General features: G+C 39.7%; 1 protein-coding gene across 7 annotated transcripts in view; it reads left to right on the top strand.

Moving 5' to 3' along the window:
• The window catches only part of SRPK2 (SRSF protein kinase 2), a 125,351-nt gene that overhangs the window by 39,303 nt on the left and 60,271 nt on the right, over positions 1-25,777 (top strand). For 2 of the 7 annotated variants that reach the window (XM_030263773.4, XM_041713762.2), the window contains exon 1: positions 798-1,001. The exons of 3 other annotated variants lie outside the window; for them this stretch is intronic. In XM_030263773.4, the coding sequence (XP_030119633.3) occupies positions 964-1,001 (38 nt within the window). In that variant the 5' untranslated portion in view covers positions 798-963. Of the gene's footprint in view, positions 1-775; positions 1,002-1,093; positions 1,470-25,777 lie in introns of those variants that run through there. 2 more of the 7 variants (XM_012568880.5, XM_030263770.4) reach the window with 2 other exon arrangements.

The following is a 25,777-nucleotide window of genomic DNA, read 5'->3' as shown; positions in this document are numbered from 1 at the left end:
CTGGTGAATTCAGTTTTCAGCAGTCTCGCTCTGCTTCGACAGGATCTTGTGAAGCGAGGGCAGGGTGCATGTCCCCTTGGTGACAGTGTGCTGCCAGCATTTTGGGAACGAGGTACCAGTCCAGGCCTTACAACTGCTGAACTGGTGATCACAGAATCACAGAATGTGCTGTGTTGGAAGGAACCCACCAGGACCATGAAGCCCAACTCCCAGCCCTGCATGGCACCATTCCCAAGAGTCACCCCATGTGCCTGAGAGCATTGTCCAAGCATTTGTTGAACTCTGTCAGGCTGGTGCTGTGACCACCGCCCTGGGGAGCCTGTGCAGTGCCCAACCACCCTCTGGGTGAATTACTAGGTCTTAAAAAAAAAAAGAAAAAGGAAAATGAAACGTTACTTTTCAAAGTGTATTTGGGGGACATCAGAGGCAGACAGCTAAAAACCAAAATCCAGGCGTGCCTAGCATTTTCCACGTCTGGTTTCTCACCCGTGTGTGAAAGTAGTGATTTAATACCTCCTTTTTTTGTGACAAATGATTCAAAGAGCCATATTTTTCAGGGCTTTTGATCTGGAGGCTTTCGCGGGTGTGCAGTACCTCTTAGCGAGGTACCCGGGAGGACGCTCCGTGCCGGGAATCTTTTGTTTCGGCGTTTTTCCCCTCGCCGGGCGCCCCCCGCGTCCCCCCTGCCGGCGGCAGTGGCGGCGCGGCCCCCGCGGTGCCTCCGCGGGCTCGGGCGCGGAGCGGCGCCCCCCGCTCGGCGATGGTTCCGCCCGCCGCGCGCGGTCATGTGCGCGGGCCCGGCCCTCCGAGCGCGGCTGGGCGGCCTCGCACAGCGCCGCGTCCCGGGCCTCCGGCGGACAAAAGGGCGCAGGGAAGCGAGACCTCCGGAAGGCGAGGGCAGGCGGCGTCGGTGGTGAACGTTTTCTGATTTTTCCAGAAATCAAGCAGAAGACTGAGCTGCTGATGTCAGTTAACTCTGAGAAGTCGTCCTCTCCAGAAAGGTACGGCCGCATCCCCGTCCGCATGAACGCGGGGCTTCTCCCTCTGCCTCCGCGGGGCTGCCGGCATTGTCCGCCTGCTGCATGCTGGATCTCGCACCGTGCCCGCCCCGCTGCCCTGCTGGTGGAGCTCGGTGCGGTGTGGCCGAGGTTGGGGTGCCGGGCTGTGCCCCGAGCCCGGCGGCTGCAGCTGCGGGCGTGCGGGGCTGGCGCAGACCCCGCGCCCGGCACCGCTCGGACCCCGCGCCCCCCGCGCTGCCCGCGCTCCTGCCCCTGCACTCGGGCACCAAACACAACTTGGCCGAGCGTTTCGTGCCCTGTTATGTGGAAAAGGGAGTGTCCTTTGGAAAGTAGCTCAGGAATCGCAAATCCCCCCATTAGTCACATTCTGTAAGATAGATGTGATCCCTGTTCAAGTCTGTGCTAGGAAATGGAGCAGTCGCTGCATGCAGTAATGGTTCATGCCTGCAGGTAAGGACAAAATGACTCAGAAGTGTTTTTAAAGCAATTATTTTATCTGTCAATCAGATTAGTGCTATTTCAAGTAGCTGTTTCATTTTTAGGGAAATACTTCAAGGTACTAAATGTACATTTAAGTCTTCTGACTGTGAAATAGCCTCCTGGTGATTATTTTGTTGATTTTAAATAAACCAGCCCCATTCACTTCTGTTTTGCTTGCAGCTGCATTTTAGGGCATTTTTGGTTTTGAAACTGCTTCAGTCTAGAGAAACGTAATACCATTTCCCCTTCGTTATTTACAATAAACATTTCGGCTGTATGCAAAAGACCCTCTGAATCTTCTATTTCACCATTTTAATATTGGACGTTGCCAAAAAAATACTATTAATTTTAAGCTCTCAAGCTGTGTTAGGCTGAAATGATGATCTGAAGTTTATTTTATTGAATGGCTCAGCATAGAGAGACATGATAAGGCACTGAATGCTATCTTAAGGAAACAGGCTAAAAGACATCTTTCAAAATGAACGAGTGATGTATAGCACGGGTGGTTTGGAAAACCAAAGTAAGCAATTTAATTTGATTTATAAGTATATTTATGTATGATATGTAGAAGCAAACTGCATTGCCTTTCGCCAGCTGTGGTTATAACAAAATACCAGCAATAAGAGGTACAGAAAATGGTGGGGGGGAATGGGATGTTAAGTCACCTTTCCAAAATGGAGAAATATAAGAAGAGCATTGACAGAAATTTTAGTATTTACTTGTTCAAAATTAAGAATGAGGAGAGAAAATGCAAGTGTTTATTTGTTAACCTTTATCCCACTCTTATGCCTAAAATTTTTAAATACAAGACTCATAAAATGGTGGTGGTAACAGTGAGGATGATGGAGTGAAAATAGTAAAGGAAACAGGTGTTAACTTGATTTTTGGAAAGACTTATGTTGGCATTGCTGTGTGGGAATGTGGTATATAATACAGATACATATTTTATCAAAATGAATGTTATGCAGCACCCGACATCTGATCAGTCTGGTTTTGAGCAGAACATGCTCATGGTTAAACTAATGGTAGTCCTAGATGAAGAGGTCCTTTTAAAGGCTCATAACACAATTAGAAAAAGATGTATTTCTCTGAGATTCATTTGAATGCATTCATTAAAAAGTATGATTTTTTTTAACAGCATGATGTTTTATCACACAATAAAGATTAAAATGTGGCTATTGTATATGCACGCAGATTTGTTTTGAGGGTTTAAATATATGGTACTGTTCACCTGGAGATTGGTTTGACATACCAGCTGCATGGTCAGTTATAAATGAAAACATCTTTATTTCATAGGAGGGTTTTTTTTTAAATAACCACATCTTTTCACCTATCTAAAAATAGACTGAATTTTTTTGCAAGCTGTTATGAAACAGTGCTGTCTATCCTATTAGCTGCCAGTTCCTTTCAAGGCTCTTTGAAAATGAATATATAAGATTTTAAAAAAAGAAATAACCATAATATTGAGTGTCTGAACTGTTAAACTGGCCTAATCTGCTCTGTAGAAGAATTGCAATGTGTATTTATGCCATACAGACATGAGACTATGCCTGTTCTTGAAAAACACAGAAAAGGAATTAATTCTTGCATATTTATTTATTGGTGGTTTGTATCATTGCTTCTAGAGGTTGGACCTGTTGTGAAGCTTGAGTTCTCTGTGTGAGAATGCTGTGTGGAAGATCTGAAAGAGTCCATGGCTTGTTTCTTGTTTTCCACGCTAGCAGAGGCTGCTAGACAGCGCTTGCATAGCCAGAGGGGAGGGGAGAGGAGGTGCCCTGTGCATTTACAAAGACTGATGAAATGGGAATAGAGAAGGAATGAGAGAGAAGCCCATTACTTGCCTCCTTCTTTGGCCGGTCTTTGTTTTTGCAAGACAGTTTAGCGTTTGTAGGTTTTCCTGCTCATTTGGCAAGTTCAACATGCTGTCACATCTTACTGATGAGAGGAAAGCTGGGATATAATGGATGGTTTGGCTGTTATGGAGGCTCAGCATTTTAGAAATCCTGCAGTGTTCTCTTAGGATAGTTGTTTGTTATGAATTTAAGAATCTTTTAGGAGACATAAGCAAGAAAGTTGAGCCTTTTTGTTGAGGAACCTCTGAGATGTTTAAAGACAATGGTAGCCTTGAAAAGTAAATTAATACAAACCTGAGACATTTTTCATAGATTCATCCTTCCTTTCCACTTACCTTCTCCCTCCCTAGAAAAACTGAAGTTGCAGAATTGAGGTGATGAGATTAGGATACCTGTGTTTTAGCGTGCTATGGGATATTTCATTAGCAGACACAATCAGGCCTCCGATGTCCTAAATTTCCAAGTAGTTAATGCTGGCCTGGGCCAAAGTCCTGGTTCGTTGTTGATAAGGTAACCCAGGTAACTGCGGATGGAGTGTGCAGTGGGCTGGGCGGTGGATCAGGTATCCCACTGCGGCTGCTGTTGCTGAATTGATTTGTTTGGATGCCTGAGCCTGAAGGAGATCATGGATATGTTTTCCTACAGTGTGCTTACAACGTGGCACTCACCTGCTTTCATTATCTAATGAGTAGTAGTTGAACTACCATGTGCCTCTATATTCTTTTTGTTTCCCTGGGGGCTGCATGAGGTTGCTGCTCCAAGTCTTGCAAACGTCCTGAGGAAGCAGATAGCAGCGCCCAGATGGAGGAGGGATAGTCTTCTAGGAGCCCTCCAGGAAAGTAAAAATACTTTTCATTTCTGGTTCGTGAGTTATTCACTCTTCCCATCTACAGTATAGTGAATGCTTTGAGCTCAACAGATTTTTTTTTTTACCCCCCTTTTAGGGGTGTGGAACTCTTGGCAAGTTTCTGTTTCTTTTTGAGAAGAGTTAATTCTTTCAACTGGTTGACTTGATATTCTTTAAGACTTCAAACCTAATGTATGTACTACTTTTTTTCCACATTTTAGGACAAAGAACTTGTTATTTCTTCAGCTCTGATTTTGGTTCTAAATTATGTTAGCAGTCCAGTTTTACCATGGAGCATTGTCTCATAAAGGTTATTAGCAAGGCTGATCAGTCTGAAGTGTTTGACCTGCTCTTTTTCCATCTTTCAACAAATGCTGCATATGCATATTTCTTTGAAATGAGTTTCTGCTTCAGTGTTTTTTGAAAAAATTAATAGCAGCCACTCATGAACAGCCTTAAAGTAGGTAGCTGGTATGTATATAATTCAATTTCCATCATTTTGGGGAGTTTCATAAATAGCAGTAAAGGGAAGATACTTTCAAATGACAAGTTTGTATTAATCTGTGTAGAAGTATTTGGTGTGAGGTGGTGCAGGCCAATTTTAAGGAATAATGGTAGTTTTGGTTTGGCTTTTTGTTGGGTTTTTTTTTTGAGCCTTGGGGTATGTATACTCCTCTAGCTTTGTAATTTATCTTTGCAGAGCTAATTAATGTATTTCTCATTGGTTTTATGGAGTTTCTTCATCAGGTCATGCCAAGGAGACATTCAGGGATAAAGTAAAGTAGGAAGAAATCTGAAATAATGAGAAGGAAAAAGATGGAGGCTGAGTACTGTCTGCTTCCTTTTCTGAGAGATCTAATGTTAGTTGTTAGAGGAGGCATTGTGAAACAAGTTATGATGTTGAAAGGTTCCTTCAGGTTTTGGAACATAAGTGAATTTTTAAATTCTGTTTTTGTCTGTGTATTTCTTTTTCTAATTTAGTTGTGGATGTACTGCTTTTAAGGTAGAAGTGTAACTTGTAATAAATATAGAAATCATGTTTAAAAGTAGAACTATGAGCTAACAACATGATGTATAAGCCGATATTGCTGTGTGTGAGATAAATGGTTCAGAATAATTGTTAGATAATAGGGCATTATAAGGTAATGATTCCATTATTTATGTAACTAACGCTGAAAAAATATAGTTGTCAGAATGCAACTATTTCATCAGGTCCAGTAACTTTTAAACACATTTTCAAAATACTGTATTTTCTTTAACGCTCTTTCTGCTTTTTTTCTGGTTCTTTTTTATAGGATGAAAGAAATTTTGTACATCTGCTGCTTCAGGACGGTTCAAATCTAATTTTAGTAGTCATACAACTATTAACTTTTCTGATTTGTTTAATATATGGTAATAGTGACCAATATATATTTCGCCCCCTTTTTTTCCAAAATTACAAGATAATTTTATTTGTTGTATTTTATCTCAGAAGTGGAAAGAAAATCATCCTTGCTTAGTGTGAGCCCTCCCTGTTTGTCCAGGGAGACACTTTATTCCACCACCAACTCTGTTGGGTGACAATGTACCTGTACAGCTCTCTTGGACTAGGTGTTTAATTTTAGATTACCAGTTGTGGACCAAAATAAATCCTGTGTTTTGTGTGGTTTTCATATTAAAGGTTCCACAGTCTCACTTGTTATAGCATGTGAGGCTTTTAAGGGAAATATGAAAGGGATGCGGAGGCAAGGAATGTTGCTACATGCCATTACCCTTGTGTAGGAAAAAACTGGAAATAGCTTATACAGAAGCAGCCACTTGTGGAGCATGTTGAGGTGATATTTTTAGGGGACACCGTACTCTTTTTTTTTTTTTCTTTCTTTTTAAGCTGGTAGTGCCTCTATCAGTTTATCAATAGGCTTTGAAAAGAGTAAGAATTTTAAGTGTATTTTGGTTTCCAGGGATAGATTAAGTTTATTTCTGCTATAAATAAATTTTCTGCTTGTTTTATTCTGTCTGGAATTTCTGCCATAGGTAAAAAAAATTAGAAGTTTACATCATTAGTATCCCTAGTACTCAGCAGTTCACAGTGGCCTGTACACTACTTAATTTTTTTCTTTAATTATTTTTAATGATTAGCAACTTTTCCTCATGCAGGTATTTGTGAGGTATTTATTACAGAGGAATTTCTAATATACTTTCTGAAAACTCAGATCTCGGATTTTGTCAGTTCCTGTTGGAACTAAAATGAGAGAATTTTGTGAAAGGGAGAGATAGAAAATTCTGGAGTGTTGTATGAGTTTTTCCTGTACAAGAACTATTCACTGGAAACTAACTCAAGCAATCCAGTGGTGGTTTGAATAGAGTTATTTAATGGCTAAACCAAAAGGTGTGTAAAAGATTGGAAAACCATGACTTGCACAGTATATTTACTAAGGTATTCCAGTTCCATCCCAGGGTAAAATGTCTGGGGATAAAGTGATGGGTCATTTTAAGCAAAGCCTTTTGTATTACAGATTGAGTCTGTTTCGTGACTTGAAACATTTTACCTGGTCATTGTCTTGGTCAAGCCTTTGCTAAAATGTCCATTCCAGCCCTAAGTGGATGGTAAAGGAATGTTGCCTGATAGATTGCATAAAAGGATGTGTACCTATCCCCAAAGTTTGCATTTCTGTTGTTGCTGTAGTGTATTACAGGATAAACTAATCTGTGGTTTTATGTGTCTTCAGATTATATGCATATTCCTATTACATACTTACAAATGAATAATAAAATGTTTACACATTCATGTAATTCAGTGAATTTACTTTGTTGTGGTACATATATTTTCATTGATCCAGAATTGATGTAGTTACTGAGAGATGCTAGGAACATATTAAGCAAATGCATGCAAATTTAAGCATTCCATTTTGTTGCATATTTTGTCTTATATTATCAGGTTTTGACTTTATGTGAATCCTACCATACTGTTTGGAGGATATCTAAACTTTCCAGTAGACTGAAAAATAAATACCTTTTCTGTCCAAGGGGTGTTGTGACCAGAAGGTGTTTATTCATTCTTTCTTCAGCAATTTTACACTCCTGAACCAGTATCTGCCTTAGGTGCTTCTGTATTTTCTTCAAAACTCACCTTTAGTCTTGGATGATCTCTGACAAAATCTAAACAGTCACTGTTACCTTAAAAAAAACAGATCTGAAATTTATCTCATCTAGGATGCCTGCCAAACTCATGCTGATATTTGTGACTGGATGGACAGTGAACTGTGATTTCCTTTTTTTCTGCTTCATTCTCTTTCTCTCTTTTTAGTCTTTAAAGCTTAAAAAAAACCCGAAGAAATGCGTGCAGCTCCAAGCTCTGCCTGTGTTCTTCACCAAATAGATCTATAGAGCTTTCACTGTCTAGTTATAGTTTTAGGTCAGTCAGGCTGGTTGACTGCTTCTTTTTCCTGACTGGATGGTGTTCAAAACCAGAACCACATCTCATGTAGATATTCTGTTTGTATAAAATTTTGACCATTGTGTTTAAATTAAGCACTTTAAATAACCTCTCCGTATTAATAAAAGTGTCCTTATTTTGTCTCGATATCTGCCAATACAATAAATGGCTGTAAATTTGTGATACCTGCATTTACTAAAAGACTGTATTTTCTTCTCTTTAGAGAACTTGTCAAACATTTGTATTGTAGTGTTGGGCTGGTTAATCTTCAAGACTTCTTTTCCCCAAACTTAGCGCAGTATAATTCCATGGAAAGGAGGATTTCTTGAACCTGCTTCTTATTTGGTAAAACATCATTGGAGTAACATGAAACCTTTTAAGAATTCACTGCCTTGTTTTCATGAAGCAACTTCCTATGCCTGAAACCTACTGGGATGGCCATAGTCTTTATAAGAAGGCAAGGGCTCATCCATACTTCTGTTGCTCAGTACTGTGTATGGCAATAGTGTGTGTCTTTCCTGGGGGCAGTGAAGATCATATAATTGTAGAAGAAACTCCTATTAAACTACATTTCTGTCCCTCATTGTCAAAGCTTAACTTTTACTAGTTCTGGCAGAACCTGTGAGTATTAATTTTGTCATTAATACTACTATAAAGAGACAGCATTATTTTCTCTTGCAACTGCTGTGTCAGAAAATATCCAGCAATTTTTTTTTTTTTTTTTGGTGGAGATGGAAATGTGGTTTGAAATTTCTGAGGGTTTCAGTGGACAGCTCTTCGGTTGTTCTGTATCCAGTATCAGGACTTACAGATTCTCATTGTTGTCTTCAGCTGCTGCAGCCTCTGTCCACAGAAGCATTCAGTTCCTGCTATGCCCACATACCAGACACTATCCACCTCGGGTTATTTCATGCCATGAGCTAGAATGGAAGATGTTTGGAGTTAGCTCTGCTCTTTATGAATCTGTCTATAAAAGGATTACCTTATGCTTAGGAGACCACGTGTGGTGGTTTCCTCTGAGTGGTGCTTTGTCATCCCCAGTGTGACAGTGTAAAGCCTTTCTGACAGCTCCTGTTTCATATGTGACAAGAATCAGGAATTTCCACTGCTGCTTGGTGTCTTAGCTATGAGAAGTGCCAGCTTCCAAGAAGACTAATACAGCTTTGGACCAAGACTTCCCTAAGGTATGAAAAAGATCATCATACTGAATCTGAAGTACACTTTTATCAATTAAAACCTTTCATTCTCTTATAAATAAGAGTACAAACAGTCTTCATGGACTTAGAAATCTCACTTGGGTCCTTTCCAGGTAATGAATATTTCAGAGTATTAGTCTAGAAAGCCAAATAGAGATACAGCCATCCACAGAATTCTGTTCCACAACAGAAGTGAAAGAATGAACTTACAAAGACATTATTGGTGATCAAGGAAAAACTCTTCCTCCTTTCTCTCAAGAACTCTTGATATTTGTGAATGGATTACTGACACAATGAATTAGCTTAGACCCGATTCCTTGGGCACCCCAACTGCAGTATTCTGCCAGTGAACACATGGGGTTTTTTTGCGTAGACCATTAATATTTAAAAGTGGTGGTGTTCTTTATGGAAATCTCTTCACAGGTTTCTTCAAGGCAATCTTATTGAATATCTTCCTGTAGTTTAATTTATATGTCCTTTGTTTCACCTGTATGTTTGCTTTATTTATGTTATTTTTCTGTTAGATGAATCCTGGCTTGGAAAGAAAACATACAGGAAAGAACTGGTCAAGATTCTTTTCAAATGTGTTTAGCACATAGGAATTTCAAGGGCTATTAAAAGAACCAGGAGTCATCCAGTTGAAGAAGGACAGTGTCCGAGAATGCCAATACATTTTTTTACTATCATTTAAATACTCAGTGCTTTAAAAATGCCTTAACAAAACTGCATGGAGTGTGTTCCAGTGGATGCCAGGACAGCTTCAACAGTCTGCAACTAAAAGTCTTAAAAGACTACCTCAAATCTAAGGCCCCTTTAGACGCTTCACCTTCAAAGTGTTACTGACAGCTTTGCTAAGAAACTTGCAAAAGGTATGTGTCCTTCTAGCAATGCCAGTTGTTACAGGTAGCCAAGCATGGAGGGCTCTGTGTCCCAGGGGCAATATCTCCTGTAGCTGAATAGGTGAGTGCAGGACTGCTGTGTCCCCAGGGCAGGCAGTGAAGAAGTGTGGGTTTCCCAGAGGTGTGTTTGCATGCACATGCTTACTGTGCAGAAAATGCATCCACAGCTGGCTGTGCAGGGCAGCAGAGACTCAAACCAGGACTCTTATTGGCACCCACATAAACACAAACACACAGAGGTATTGGGGCAGGAACTGTGTGGACAGCATCGTTCTTTCTCTCTTTTCCAACTCCTCACTGTGGAAGTCCACTGGTGGAATTTTCACAGAAACTCACACAAAAAGCTCTGTGTGCTCTCCCAGCCAATTTTAAATGCTCTAAGTAGTTTCTAGCCCCTAAATGCATGAGCCCTCGAGGTTCATGTTCTCACTTCAGTTGCTGACACTTGGACCTTAATTACTTGCTGGCCAGTCTGACTTGAAATTGGCTTAAGTTCACATATACACACATATACACTCAAAATAGAAAGTGCATCCACAAAGAAGACAGGTATAGGGTTTAATGACAATATAGGATTGACTGTCATGATCAAGGGCAGGGTTTAGACACACGAGTGCATGGAGCAGAAACTCATTTGTACTAGACCTGCCTCATTTACCCTTTTTCCTTGCTATTTTCCCTTATTTCTTCCTTACCCACTTTTATACTGGTCTTCCTCCATGCATAATACCCTCCTCTGAACATTTCATAGCATCTTGTGTATTCTCACAGTACTATGGTAAGTCTTGTACAATTCCAAAATGTTCTTAATTCCATAATAAGTCCCATACCCCCTAAGGCAATAACCTTTAGTTTCCAAGGTATTTTTTGGGAAGAGTTTTGACTCATCTTGGTAGGTTTCACACTGGGGGAATATGGTCTAATTGACAGTCGTAGGAGTAGCTGATTCACATGCTCCATTTTAGCTGTTGAGGATGTTAGGGTTGACCTGCTGTTTTGCTTCTGATCCTTGCTGGATTGGTTTCTGTTATGGTTAGTTTTCAATCAGATAACCTAGCACTGGTCTCCCAGGGGCCTAGTAGCACCTGTCAAAACAGGATCTAGGTCTGTTTGTATTTTTGGCCATCTGATATGGGCCAAATATGAGATTATATGAATGATGATATGAAATTATATATATATGATGAAATTATATATATATATCTGAGAAATTATATATATGATTATATGAAATTAACTGAGGATATGAAATGCACAAGTGCTTTGCTACTACTTCTCAGTCTTCTGGAGATTTAATATTACAGAGCTTTGTCTACTGCATAACTCTTATTTAGTTTTTAGACCTATGTTTCTGGAAAGGAAGTGATATATATTCTTACCATGTGTTAGATGCATACTCTGTGCTTCAGACAAACACTGCTGGATGTGTCAGGCTCATACATCTAATGAAGGCAAAGCTCAATCATGACCAAAGCCAAGCAATGCTCCTTTACTCTGCTGAAGTGGAATCTTTGCTTGTTGCAAAATCCATTTGAGATAACATAGGGGTGCATAATAATAGTAAACACCTCTGGGGCATAAACTGTCTCACATCCTACTCTGTGGTCTGGTCCAGAAAAGACGTGTCTGGTCATAGTGGTCAAAAAGTGGCAGTTTAAAAAAGGTGAGAAGAATCATATTACTCATTCTAAACGAGGCTATGTCTCCGAAGTAGACTGGAGGGCCAGTTGTTAATCTGAGCTGCAGACATCAGGACACTGCTCAATTCCTTCGCAAGGTAGCTGAGCAGGCAGAAGACAGAGCCACAATGTGTGTTAGTCAATATCTGGCTATCTGACATCAGTATTCAGAAAACCTGGCATGTATTACTTCTACTCTCAGAGCCCAGGAGATAGCTAATACTTGAGACTTTGCCAAGTTGTTATTCTCAGGAAGAGAAATATATGATTTGAAGGTTGTGTTTGTGTATATGTGCAGTGCTGTTTATTTACACAAAACATGTAAACAGAGCTCATTTGCTTGAGCAGAGTAGAAACAAAGTGCAACAAGCAGCTATTTTGCTGATGTTTTCAAGTCTGCCTGTCTAGCAAGTACTGTACTAAAAAAAAAAAAATCAACCCCTTAAAATTCAAAAAACAACACCCAAAAAACCCCACGCAACTCTCTCCTGGAATCACAGGCACAGCATTTTTTTGCTGGGGTTTTTTTTCCCTGCTTTTTCAGCTGTTGTGTAAAAGACCTAATGTTCCTTTTTTACTGAAACTGAAAGGAGGCTATTCAGCCCAAGTCTCAGCCTTGACTGCAGCCAAATACTGAATGCTTAGAGAGTAGCTCAATCACAGACATAAAATTTGTAGGATTAGAATTCTATACCTAAAATACAACTTCAAAAAAAGAATTCTTTATGTGTACTACAATACCTTTATTAACTTTCTGGACAGTGCAGTTTGTTCCTAGCTCATTCTGTATGGTGTCTGAGGACTCTTGCCCTTTACTGCAAATAGTTCTTGTCAGATCATTCCCTTGGACAGGTGTGAGCTGCTTTAAGATCTGTCTTTCAAGGCTTCTGCCAGGTTTCCACTGGATTTCTTTATGGCAAGAGTGTTTTGATTAAGACCATCCTGGGTTTTGGTTGTAGCTTTTATTCCCCCTTCTAAATGTTGCTTTTCTTCTCTAGAAAGCTTCACTAGGTTTTCGTGTGGTGCTTCATCACCCTGCTCCATTGTTCTGAACCTGTATGATTCAGGTGAAAAAAACCTACCTTTCTAAACTCCTGAAAGCTGCCGAGACTTTAAATGTCTTGGTTCTCTAAATTACTTCTAAGACCTTGTTTTTTTGTTCACAACTAGTAGTTCATGTGTGTACTATTGCCTGCAAAAAGTAGTCTGAGACTGAATTGCAGTGGGGTTCTATATGGAAATAATACAGTAGGAGATTATTGTAGAGCTTTCCCTTTAGCTCCCACTCCAGCCTTCATTCTTCTTGTCACTCTTTGGTTGAGTTACCATCCCAAGCCAGGCATGTCATCGTAGGAAGGTATCAGATTGGTCACACATTATTTCCTTGCATTAAATCCATGTTGTTTCCTCCTGATAACCATTTTTTCCTTTCCATGCTTAGAGATGCTTTAGATACTGGTGCACAAGGGTTTACTTGTAAAATACATAGCATTGTGTTTTTGTTAGGATAGGCACATTATAATAATTAGTGGGCTACAGCTATTTTTATTGAAACCTAAACCTTGGTGATTTGTATTGTGCATACTGCCATCTGTAAATGGATTCTTGTGAGTAGTTTAATTGATTGGAGGAGGAATGTATTACCATAGAATCTTAGAAAATGCTAAGTTGGAAGGGACCCATCAGGATCATTGAGTCCATCTCCTGGTCCGGCACAGGACACCCTAAGAGTCACCCCATGGGCCTGAGAGCATTGTCCAAACACTTCTTGAACTCTGTCAGGCTGGTGCTGTGACCACTGCCCTGGGGAGCCTCCTCCAGTGCCTGACCACCCTCTGGGTGAGGAATATTTTCCTGATGGCCAGCCTCATCCTCCTCCAACACAACTTCAGGGCATTCTGTCAGTGGTTGCAAGAGTGAAGAGATCAGTACCTGCCCCTCTGTTTTCCTTCATGGGAAAGTTGAAGACTGCAGTGAGTTCTTCCCTCAGTTTACTCCAGGGTGACCAAACCAAGTGATCTCAGCCTCTCCTCATGTGGCTTCCCCTCCAGACCCTTCACCATCCTCATGGCCCTTCTTTGGAGGTGTGCAAGGCAAGACTGGACTGGGTACAGAGCAGTCCCCTGCTCCCAGTCAGAAGTGTCCTCGCCAATGGCAGGGGATTTGAACTGGATGAGCTTTTATGTCCCTTCCAACCCAAACAATTCAGTGAGTCTATGGTTCTGTGAAGTGCAGCAAATATGAGGCATTACGGGCAGCTACTGTTTATTTACGTACTATTTTACAGGTGGAAGTGGTTAAGAGCATAGTTGACCTTTTGTCCCAAAGCCATGAGCATGATACATCTAATTTTATCTTTTGTTCCCAAGTAATTTAATGCTTTTTAAAGTAAATCCTCCAGACCTGAAAATCAGAGTTTTGTAATTTAAAAGATAAGAGAAGATTGGGAGTTATCAAGTTTTTCTAATTATATTTTGGCACGTTTGTTGCTGCTGTTAGCATTCAATCCCATAATTCCATAGCAATGCAAAAGTCTGCTTTTAATTAAAATGTTATTCCGTGGAATGTACTAGAAACTGTTAGAGCTTTGGTGAAATACAGATTGGTTTCCTTGTGCCAGTTTGGAGGATTTAAATTGCTGTTTTGTAGTGGTGTGGGTGATGTCAGCAAAATGTCAGTGGAGGTGATTTGTTGGGATTGAATCATTAGCTAGGTAGGAAGATGTAAAGTTGAGAGTTTGTAAGTCATCTTATTTTCTATGTTGATTTGACTTCAGTGTAAATTACTAGGAACCATGAAGTGCACAATTTATTTTACAAAGGTGAAAAATGAAATGTAAGGGAGAGTAATGCTTCATGGAATCAGGAAATGCTTTCGGATGGGAGGGACCTTCAAGACCATCTAATTCCAACCTATGGGCAAGGACACTTTCCACTTGAGACCAAGTTGCTCAGACCCCCATCCAACCTGGCCATGAGCACTTCCAGGTTTGCGGTACAGCTTGTCTGGAAAACCTGTTGCAGTGCTTCAGCATACTCGCTAAACTTGCCCTCTTTCAGTTTGAAGCCATTCCTCCTTGTCCTGTCACTCTATGTCCTTGTAAAAAGTTCATCTTCAGCTCCCTTTAGCTACTGGAAGGGTCTCTAAGGTGATGCCAGAGCCTTCTCTTCTCTGGGCTGAACAAAACTCTCTCAGCCTGTCTGCTTAGCAGAGGGGCTCTTCCAGCCCTCTGATCATCCTGGTGGCCTACTCTGGACTCCTTCCAGCAGACCTATATCCTTCTTAAGGTGGGGGTCCCAGATCTGGACACAGTACTCCACGTGGACATAAGAGTAGTGGAGTCAGGGGGGAGAAGCACCTCAACTTGCTGGCTGTGCTGCTTTGGATGCAGCCCAGGCGACAATCTGCTTTCTGAGCTGCAGGCACACATTGCTGGCTTGTGTCAAGCTTCTCATTCACCAGCACCCCCAAATCCTTCTCTTCAGGGCTCCTCTCAATCGATTCTCTGCCCAGCCATATTTGTGCTTCAGATTGCCTTGAGATTGTGCTTCACAGGTGCTGCACCTGGCGCTCAGCTGTGTTGAACCATGAGGTCCTCACAGACCCACCTCTCGAGCCTCTCAAAGTCCCTCTGGACCCCTTCCCTGCAGTGAGACAGCACCACACAGCTCGGTGGTGTTGGCAAACGTGCCGAGGGTGGGCTCCATCCCTGTCACTGACAGAGGTGTTAAACAGCACCGACCCCTGAGGAAGCCCAGCCCTCACTGCTCTCCTCTTGGACATGGAGCTGTTGATCACAGCCCTTTGAGGGCATCCATCCAGCCAGTTCCTTATCCACAAGTGATCAATGTGTCAAATTCATGTCCCTCTAGTTTAACGACAAGGGTATTGTGTGGACAGTGTCAATGCTTTGAGTCATCATACTGTTGCAGTAAATATTTTATTTGGCAGTATAGATTTCTCAGTTTTATGAGCTTCTTGCCAGTTAAATTTGGCAAATATATCTAGATATTACTAATTACTGTTTGAGTATTGCTGACATGACTAGTTTAATTTTTCCAAAATTTGTTGAATATATTGTGGTTTGCATAGGTCATATTGTGCACTGCTCAAGGTTTCTTTTTTCTTTTTAAGTTTCAGTCAGCTGCAAGTGGTTGTATCTGCATACTTCAGGACAATCCGGGCTCTTGTTGAGCTGGAATCCATAAACATAATTATGATGGTGGTGCTGTAGTGTAATTAGGTTCATTAACAATATAAACATGGAGTATTTTATTCACAGGAGATTACTAGCATGTCTTTAATTGTATGCCTGTGGTTTGTCTGTTTAGAACTTTTCTTTCAAGTAATTTTATTTTTCTTAAAGACTGGGATTCTAAGTATGAAAGATACATATATATGTTTTTTCCGAGCAAGTATGGAGAGACATGGTATGTGTATTGTCTGAAGAGAAGGATTTTTTCCCTCAATTTTTTTTTTTTTTTAGAAAGAATGGTATTTCAGTTTTGAGAAATTTTTTGAAATGTAAAAGCACAGTATATATGTGTTTAGCTTAGTTTAGTATCTCCTGCTTTTTTTAAACAAAATTTAAAAATTCACCAGGTCTTCTCTTGCTCTTGTTTTAAGTCAGTCCTAATACCTCAGCATTGTTTTGGTGACTCCTTATCTTGTTTCCACTGTTGTTACACTTTCAGTTTGCAAACATTAAAGCATTAGCTAAAAGAAGCAGATACTGACTGAAGCAGGCAAAACTCTAGTTTCAATGAGCAGCATTAATTTGTTCCCACATTGATTGAAGGTATCTATCCCCATCTAATATTCTTGTTTTTAGCTTTTAGCAGACTGATGATTAGAACATCCTTGCCTGAGGAAAGCTTGATCTGTCTCCCTCCAGGACTCATCAATAACTATTTATTTGGATAGTCCTTAGGGTTTTAAGCAGAGCACCAAAAGTCATTACTGTCCCTCAGGATCTGATTGTGCTGTGGCTGAAATGATGCCAGCCTGTGACAGTCAAAGCATAAGGTCTGTGTTTGGTTATTGGACAGTTGTATTCATACTGCTTTAACTTCTAGGCCATTTTGATCAGTCTTGTGACCATTTTTACTGTCATTTTTATTTCTCCATGTTGTGTTGTGCAGTTATTGATCAGTGAGGAACTAAGACATGGCTGTGATAATTCTTTGCTGGTTTTAAGATACTTTCATTTACTTTTTGATGAAGCTTGCGCTTTCTTGGATTTTTTTGGTGTTAGAGCAGGAAACAGCAGTTGTTCTGTAGCTTTTGGCAGGTGCTCACTGCGTGTGTGCACACCCGAACTGAGCCAAGCTTGTGAATGTGAGGATTGCTTGGTTGCTGTGGCAGGGCTGCTGCCCTCCTTGGATCTTTGTAGGCTTGTTAGGGAATTAGTATCTGGTAGTACTGGGCTTAATGATTAATGATTTATGGGTGTAGTATTTGTTCCCTGTTCTGTTTGCTTTCCTACAGGAAGGTTGATTTCTTGCACAGAAACAAGTACCTAGAGAGCTGGTGATATTTTACACTGTCCCAGCTGTCTTTGAGGTGGATAGTTGCTGGATTTCCCGTTGGCAAATCCTGTAACAGGATTTTGGTGCTGGTGACATGACAGGCTTACCCAGATTCCTTATGCTTCCCACTGAACTAGAGGGGATTAATATCTATGGTGTGTGGTTCTGTGAGAAGGGCTCACTGCAGCCTCAGTGTTTTACAGCCCAAATGAGTTGTCCAGCATTCCTCACTAGCACCAGCCTTCCTGAAGTCCCCTTTGCCCCAGAAGGCTTTCCACCACAGTGAGCTGAGTTAGTTCACTGAGGAATCAGGTAAGTGCCAGAGCCTGAGTGCTGATGGGAGAATAACATTCGTGTTTAGGTTTTAAAACTTCACCTAGGATTCTCTTGTTACTATTCTAGTGCAGCCTTAGTGCTTCACCATTATTTTGTGTACTTTTTTTGTAGTCCTTGCCATTATAGCTGCAGCTGGCAAATATTATAGTATTAGTTTAAAGAAAATGTTGTAATTGAAATTTCAGGTTTTAACAGAAATTCTGGCATAGAAGAATATGATGATCTAGATAGCAGCTCATTTGTATTAAGTAAGAATATGGTGGAATGTCTTTCACCATATTGAATAATCAAATGCCTAATAAAGTTCATGCCTAGTTCCATCTGAGTTATTTATTAATCCTTCAATGTCTACCTGCTACGTAGGCAGACATTTTTTCATCTTAATTATTAGATAGTGTGAACTTCACCTTAACATACTGCGTGGGTATTTTGGGTGTAAGGTACATTAAAATGAAACAGCGGTAAGAAAAAGTATGAAATATTCTTGAGTATGTGGTTCCCACTCAGGAATTGCAAAGTCAGCCACTCCTTGAAGGCTGATGTGGCAAAAGAGCTCACCTACAAAACAGGCTCATTTGGTCTGATAGGGCTCTTGTAGAGCCTTATCACCCTGTTCCTTCCAATTTGGGGGGATGAAAGTTGAGACTTAATTTTTTTTTTTTTTCTTCTGGATCCTGGTTGTCTGATAAGAACATCATGAGCAGGACATTTTATTGTTTCTCTTGAGAAGTGTCCAGGACAGCTGCTATCCTTGCATTTTTATGTTTTCCGTTTTTACTGTTTCTTTTCAGCATTAATTAATCTAGGATCTTCTATTTCACAGATCAACAGCCACAATCAGTGTGGTATAAGGCGTTTGATTTCTTGTCTCAGCAGTTCTTACTGGCAGCAGTGGACCTGTTAGACTTTTAAGGCATTCTGTTTCTGTTTGATAAAGTTTTGGCAATGTAGTCATTGATATTTAAAAAAGAAATATGTGACATTTTAACCCACAAAGATTACATGTCCAGCACATGTGATGCATCACCTCTGTATTTCTAAAAAGGAGAACATGCTAAAGCAAGGCATTGGCATTCCTGTTAGAATTCATATGAAGTAATGATATGTTCAGTATAACATCCTCCTGAATGTATCATGCATGGCAAAAACCAGTTATTTGTGGAATGAGAAAAGGTGTTGTGATCTGTAATCAATATAATGGCTTTTTTAGACCAGTCTTGGAATGAAAAATTTTTCTACATTTTAACCATAGTTCAACAGTAACACTTTCAAGAAAATATTTTCTGAGTTGTAAGAGAAAACCCCACCAAAATACCCTAGAAAATTATTTTACGTGTTTTTGCCCATTTCAATGATTTGGGTATGTCAGCCAGAAGCTGGAGATCTAAGAACTGTCAGAGACTCGTTTGAAAAATGAAAGTAGCTGTTACAGACCATAATAATGCTTTCAAGTTCACTGTGTCCGAAATGTTATGTTTTTATTGCAGGAAAGGTGTTTAAGCTTTAAAGTTAGAGCAGTACATAGCTAGATCATGCTAGTATGAAAGGACATTTGATAAGTTTTGGCAATGTAGTCATTGATATTTAAAAAAGAAATATGTGACATTTTAACCCACAAAGATTACATGTCCAGCACATGTGATGCATCACCTCTGTATTTCTAAAAAGGAGAATATGCTAAAGCAAGGCATTGGCATTCCTGTTAGAATTCATATGAAGTAATGATATGTTCAGTATAACATCCTCCTGAATGTATCATGCATGGCAAAAACCAGTTATTTGTGGAATGAGAAGCTGGAGATCTAAGAACTGTCAGAGACTCGTTTGAAAAATGAAAGTAGCTGTTACAGACCATAATAATGCTTTCAAGTTCACTGTGTCCGAAATGTTATGTTTTTATTGCAGGAAAGGTGTTTAAGCTTTAAAGTTAGAGCAGTACATAGCTAGATCATGCTAGTATGAAAGGACATTTGATCTAAGTTTTAGCAACGGGCTGCCTTGTTGATAGCTCTTTATGGGAGTAGAAGAATATGTGCAAGTCACTGAGCTTTTGACAAGGTGACTTGGGGTGATGGCATTTGCTCTCTCTGAAGCAGTTTAAAAGGAGGGGCCTTCAAGTAACAGTGACTAAAAATATTGCATGATTGGGTTTCATTCTGAGACGAAAGGCAACACCTGGCAAAGGAACCCTGTTAGTATAGTAAAATGTAATTTTTACTTACTCTAAGTAAGTAAAGTTTTACTTTACCTCTAGTAATTGTTTCAGCTCAAATGCATACAATACCTGTCATTATCAAATATTCAGTCATGTATGTACTCTCAACATTGTTCAAAGCAGTGTATCTGTTAAAAAATGCTGTGTTTCTTTATCATAATTTATAATACAGAATGTTGAATTAATCAGGTCAATAAGACTTAGTTAAGATGATGCTGAAATGTACATAGAGTGCTAATGATTTTCAATACAGAGTCATACTGCACAGATCAGGAGTACTAGAAGGTTTATGTGTGTGTGTATATATTTATTTCAGTATCACTGGCCAGAGAAAGGTTAGGATGAATCACCCAGCTCACCTGAGTTTTGTTCTTTGTGAGTTCACAATGAACTATGTGTATTTACCCTTTAAGCCATTTGTACTGTTTGTGTTACTGCATTTTTCTTAAGGTTCTGTGTAAAATTCCACAGAGAAGACATTTCATATTGAAAACATACAAGGCCACAGTTTCACAGGAGGTTTAAGCCTGTGATTAGTCTTGCCTTATACCCAGCACTGGTTTCTTCTGTTTATCTTTAGTGCTGGCACCAATGCTTGTGTTGTAATCAGTTAGATGAAGGTTTGATGAGCCTGAAAATTGCCACAGAGAATGGGAGCAGGTTTTTGTCTGGATTAGGGAGTTTCATGGCATAGTGGTGTGAAAACAAACACAGGCAGGGCAAGTGCCTGGAAAGAAGCATAAGTCCTTTTCACTGGAATGATCAAGCTGGATGCAAGTGAATTGTACAGATTTTAAAGTGATAATTCTAATAAATATCACTCAAAAGATGCGCTGAATAACAGCAACTCCAGGAGCTCATTACTGTTGAAATAACTTATCCATCCTCTGTCCACATCAGGTTATGTCTGCATTTGCACTTACTTTGCAACTGGCCTGTTATGTTTCAGCCTGTTAGAACGACTTCCAAAAGACGTGACTAAAGGAGTGCTGGAGCTGGTGCAGAGGCAGGGCTGTGTGCCCATGGCTATGAGAGAGAGCAGACTGCCTCTGTGACAGCAGCACTGAGCTTGGGTTGACCTCATATGTGTGACTGAGCCACAAATCTACTCTCAGCCCCAGGAAAGGAAAAGGGAAGAACATTTGAGCTGTTCCTGCTGTCAAAAATGGGAAGGAAGGGAAGGTGTTGATTCCTTCTTCTGGTGGTGTTCTGTGTCCTGTCTTGCTTCAGCTGTTTCACTGGTGACTCTTCTGTTCACTGCATGTAACCTGTAAGAAAGAAAAATTACCTGATTGGTTTTGCTTTGGGGGCTTTTTGTAGATTTGGCTAGAGAGAGGAAGCAGGTGAAAAAATTGAAGTAGGGAATTTGACCATAGTCATACTGGTATGGTCTGGGTAGTAAAACTGGGGGATTGCTGAAAAAATTTCAGAAAAAATGCTACAAGAGGGAAATAATGTGCATAAAGGTGTAGGAAATGTGAAATGAAGCTCATGGGGGGAAAACTTTTGACATTTACTGGTGGGATCTAGTGCAGTTATTATTAGTGTTAGAGGACTGCTGGGTCCACAGGAGTCACAGCTCAGTGCTGTAAAAGGACTCTAAGGATGATGTTAGAAACTGTCAGGAAGGGAAATAGTAAATAAGCACCATCTCATGCCTTAAATATGGTTTTCATCTCAGAAAGAATAAAATTATTGAGAAAAATTACGTGGAAAATATTAAATGGTGAGTGAAATTAAAAAAGCAATTTTTTTTTTCTATTTCTTCCCACAAAGGAAGCTTGCATGCAGTTTTTGAACGAATAGAAAGGAAATTATTCTTCAGATATGGGCAGTTAAGTGTGTAGAAGTTCTTGGCACAGGATGTTAAACTTTTATCAGTTCAAGGAGTGACTGAGTAAGTTTGTAGAAAAAATACTTCACTGAAGACTGATAAATATAAAGATTTTATCTGTGGCCCCTGTAGCAAATTGTTGCAGAGTGGGCTAGTGTTTGGTTGTTGTCTTGATCATTCCTTTACCCTTCCCCAGGTGTCCACTTTCAGCCAATGTCTGGAATAGGATAATGGGCAAAGTAGATGGAACTTAGATGTGACTCAATGTAACTGTTCTGTTAGCAGAACTCAAGGTAGCTACATGGATTCTCAGGATAAGTTTAATTTTGAAAAAGAAGTTATAATCTGTAAATGGCATGAGTAAATCTAGACTTTTTCTTACTGAACATTAGTGGACTCCAGTTGGCGCTGATAATGTTTGAACTCTTCAGGTAAGAAAAAATGTTGTTCAGGGTAAGAATTTGCAACTGTTGATTATTGTATCTCTACAGATAGAATAACAGTTGTGCTGTTTTATATTAAAATTGTAGAAGATAGGTTAAATCACATATGCAAAGTGATGATATACTCAATACATGAAGTATTGAGAGTTGTAAATTCATGCTATGTTTTTAAAGGCCTTGGTCAGTGTACATCCCCAATTAAAGTCTCACGTCTGTAGATAAAATTCATATGTGTGGGTTTGGAAGTGATCAATAGTATATAGTAAAAATCACAAGCTTGGTGTTCTTTTTCTAGGAAATATTTGTATTAGTTCTTCATTGTGAAGACTGATTTGAAATGTTGAACAATAAGTTGTTGAAGCCATTTCAGGTGCTACACTAAAGGCCATAACTATTCTCTCTCTAATGATTATTCAGTTGGACATGCCATGTACAGAATAAAGAAGAAATAAATTTGTACCTTATTACAACATACATAAGTTGTGAAGGTGTTCTGAAATGTTCTCTTCCTACTCTCTCTCAGAAATATTTTTGAACTTGTCCAGCTCTTTACATTTTTAAAATAAAATTTCTAGTCTGGTATATTCTCTGTTTTGCATGAGTCAGATGTGCATTAGTAGTTCTCACTGTTTTAAATAAAGAGGCAGAATTGTTGAATCCTTATCAAGGCAGACTGAGGTGGAAAGGGTAAAACAGAATAAAAGTTCACATCTCACGTTAAATCTTAGGTTAATCATCTCTAAAGTCATAATCACTTAATTTTTTAACCACCTACAGAATCTTCTAGCATAGGTGGTGGTTTTATGTTGAAAGTAAGAGCAAGCAAAGAAAATATTTAAATTCCAGAAGGAAAATATACAGGTTTTCAAGCTCCATAAGGAACTTGCAAAAGGGGGGGGTGGGGGGTGGGTTGTAATCCTACATATTTCTGTATTCTGAAGTTGTTCTGTTTTAGGTTTTTTTAAGTAAAAAACTGCTAAGTGAGTGCAACATACTTTTTGATTACAATAGCAATGCAGCTAGATTATATGTGAGATAGATGGAGGGTCATGGGATTCACACAAAACTGGAAAACCTTTTCAGCATTTACCTGGTTTTGAGGTTACTTGATATATGCATGGTATACATTTTGCATGTATTTTATAGGAATAGGAGGGCTGGGAGAATTAATGAAGTTATACAGAATGAATGAAGTCATGACAGTGTTTTGGAGTTCTCCTTTAAGAGAACCAAAGCCAGAATTTTTCTGTTGCACGATGAATACTAATTCTTGGAAAATTTCTATTCTGTTGTCTTTCTAATTTCCTGAATCACCTCAGAGCTTAATGACTTTAGGTTGCAATTCTGATTTTAAGTTGCTAAAAAATTAAGAATGAAAAAAAATTAGATGTTTTCTTCTAGTTTTAATTCAAGCTTTTACTTTTGTTACAGTTGAGAAATTTCAAGCTACCCTTATAGCCTGTTCCTGCAGATGAATGGGGTCCATTTTAAATCTTAAGTAGATTCAACTATAGCTTTCCTGTTTTCATAACTGGTGTACAAATTCCATTCTTTGATTCTTGCATATGGTAGCTGACATCACATTCATCTTGTCACTTGTGTGTGTTTCAGATCTCTGTTTTGATTTCCCAGCTTAGTTTCACTCTCTCTCACAGAAATGTGACTATGGTCTTGCAAGTAACTTCAGTCTCTGTTTGCCATAGTACTGTCATACAGTTCTGGTTGCACCCACACGCTAATTTATTTACTGAAAGCTACAAACCATTTTCAGTGATGAATTGTTTGTCCAGAGCTTTAGCAATGCTTTAGAATGCTGAAAATAACCTTTGTGTAAAAATGTTATACCACTGCTTGTTTTGTAGCCATAGGAAAAGAGATTTTTATAAGCTTAGTTGTAAAGTTTTTTATAGATGTTAATAGTGCCTTATCGACAGCTGAGTTCCCTTTCACCACTGTGTACGTGTAGCACATGCCTGAATATTACACCCACTTGTCCATATTCATGAATTTATTTTTTATTATCTGTATGACAGTTCATGAGCAGTACTGAAGAGTGAGATTGTACTCAGCCAGACCCATTGGCAACTTTGAAGGCAGGTGATGTGACTTTGGGTTTAGGGTATTGTGTAAGTTGTGTGACTCTAGTCTGCAGTTTCTTCCTTCTGAAAGAAGGGAGAAGAAAAATCCTCATAAAACCACAGTTTATTTGTTCTGTTTTGCTAGACTCTCTCACAATATTCAAGGTTCTCTTTAGCATGTTTTTTACACAGACTGTTCTACAGTGCGGTTACAGAGAACCTTCTTTCTTAATCAGCCTATTGACTGTCAGGCCCTGCCAGTGATACTCAGTTTTACAAAAAAAAGAACTCCTTTGATTTTGGGGAGAGTGTAATATTTTGGCAAGTGACTTAAACTCCAGGCTTTGTTTTGATGTAAGTGTACATTCAATAATTGTGCCCATCTCCAGGAAATGCAACTGATCATGTTTCTTAGGAGAACTTTTTTTTAACCTTAAGTACAAAATGAGAGCCTGAATTGGATGCCTTCATGTTATAGTTCTCTACTACAGCAATTTCCCTCCCCTCAGACTGTAATTTGAGGGGGCAAAGAATCCATAATACGAGCAGTAGGTCCTTCAAAAGCACCCAGCTTTTTATGTTCCAAGGTGGCATCTCCGCTCTTCTACTGAAGCTCGCTGGTTGTGCTGATAAGGCTGCTGTTATCTGTAGTGCTCTAACCATACTGTGGGGCTACAGATGGAATACAAGACTTTGTGGGCACTGCGGAGAGCTGTGAGCCAAGCATCCCTTCCCGTGCCTTCAGAGTGCACCCAGGCAGCTGTGCCTGCGTACCTGTGCTCTTCATTGTGGACCTGCTCAGGCACTGCTCACACTTACAGTGCTCTTCCCAAATTCCTGGGACCCAGTGTGGGAGAGGGCTGCGGAGGTCTCCCCGTGCGGAAAGCCGGTGGATGTGGGGCAGCAGGAGATGGAGCTGAGGCGAGGGGCTGGCAGCCATCCTGCTGGAGAGCTCTGCCTGCAGTGAACACGGAGGTGTTGTTCTGGAGCAGCTGCATCGAGAAAGTGCTGAAAGGCATCTCCTGGAGAAGTGAGGTCAGATCTGTGAGCCTTTATCTGATTTATGTGTTGTCTCTGCAGAAGGATCATTGTTACAGCTACATGTAAATCCTTTGTCCATTGTCTGGATAGATACAGAAAGAAAGGGTTTCCTGAAATAACTTTGTAATGCAAACTGTTAAAATTACAGAATACCTTATGCTTTTAAAATTAAATTAAATTACTTAGAAAAAGTGAATGTATCTTTGGACTTAGAGCTTTTTCCTCAGCTCTAACAAGAACCAACTCACTGTCAGCCTGGATGAACAACTCTGAGCCTGAACCACTACCATGATTTTCATTCCCAGTATCAAGAACTTTTGATTAAGAGATTGCTGCTGTTCTTATCTTTAGGCCTTTACAGTTTTAGCACCACTGTGGTGCACTTGCAGGTGATGGCTGAGACCAATAAAAAATGCTGAGTGACTTTATTTTGCATTCTGGTGTTCAACTGTCCTTGTAAAGTTTTCATGAAATGTTTCTTTATCCTACCATTCAGTATTACATGTAATTTTAAAATTGTATAATTATTTGCAGTGTTTCCAAATTATTGTAGATTAGGTATGAAAAGTAAAACAGATAACAGCTTAAGAGCTGTTAGTGTTATGAGTTAAAGTCTTTTTGAAGTATGGCCTATCATGGCAGAAGAGTGTGCCCACATCTATAAGCTTTCAATGTGGATTACACCTGTATTCAGACATGTTTTGATTTAACTACGGGCTCTATCCTGGGAGAATTGAGGGCAGATTCTGCTGTTTGGAAAGCAGACTTCCAAAGCTGTCACTTGCTGTTCTATTCATACACTCCTGCAGCAGTAATTTCTGAACTTTCCTGTCCTTTTTGCATGTTTATTTTAGGTGGCTGGTTCTGCAAAACAAGGCCTCATTTGGTTTGAACTGGTTATTGAGCTGTAAAAG

This window comes from Taeniopygia guttata, chromosome 1A (genome assembly GCF_048771995.1).
Source record: "Taeniopygia guttata chromosome 1A, bTaeGut7.mat, whole genome shotgun sequence".
NCBI lineage: Eukaryota > Metazoa > Chordata > Aves > Passeriformes > Estrildidae > Taeniopygia > Taeniopygia guttata.
Note: the sequence above shows the minus strand (reverse complement) of the source record. Positions and strands in the feature narration are given on the sequence as shown.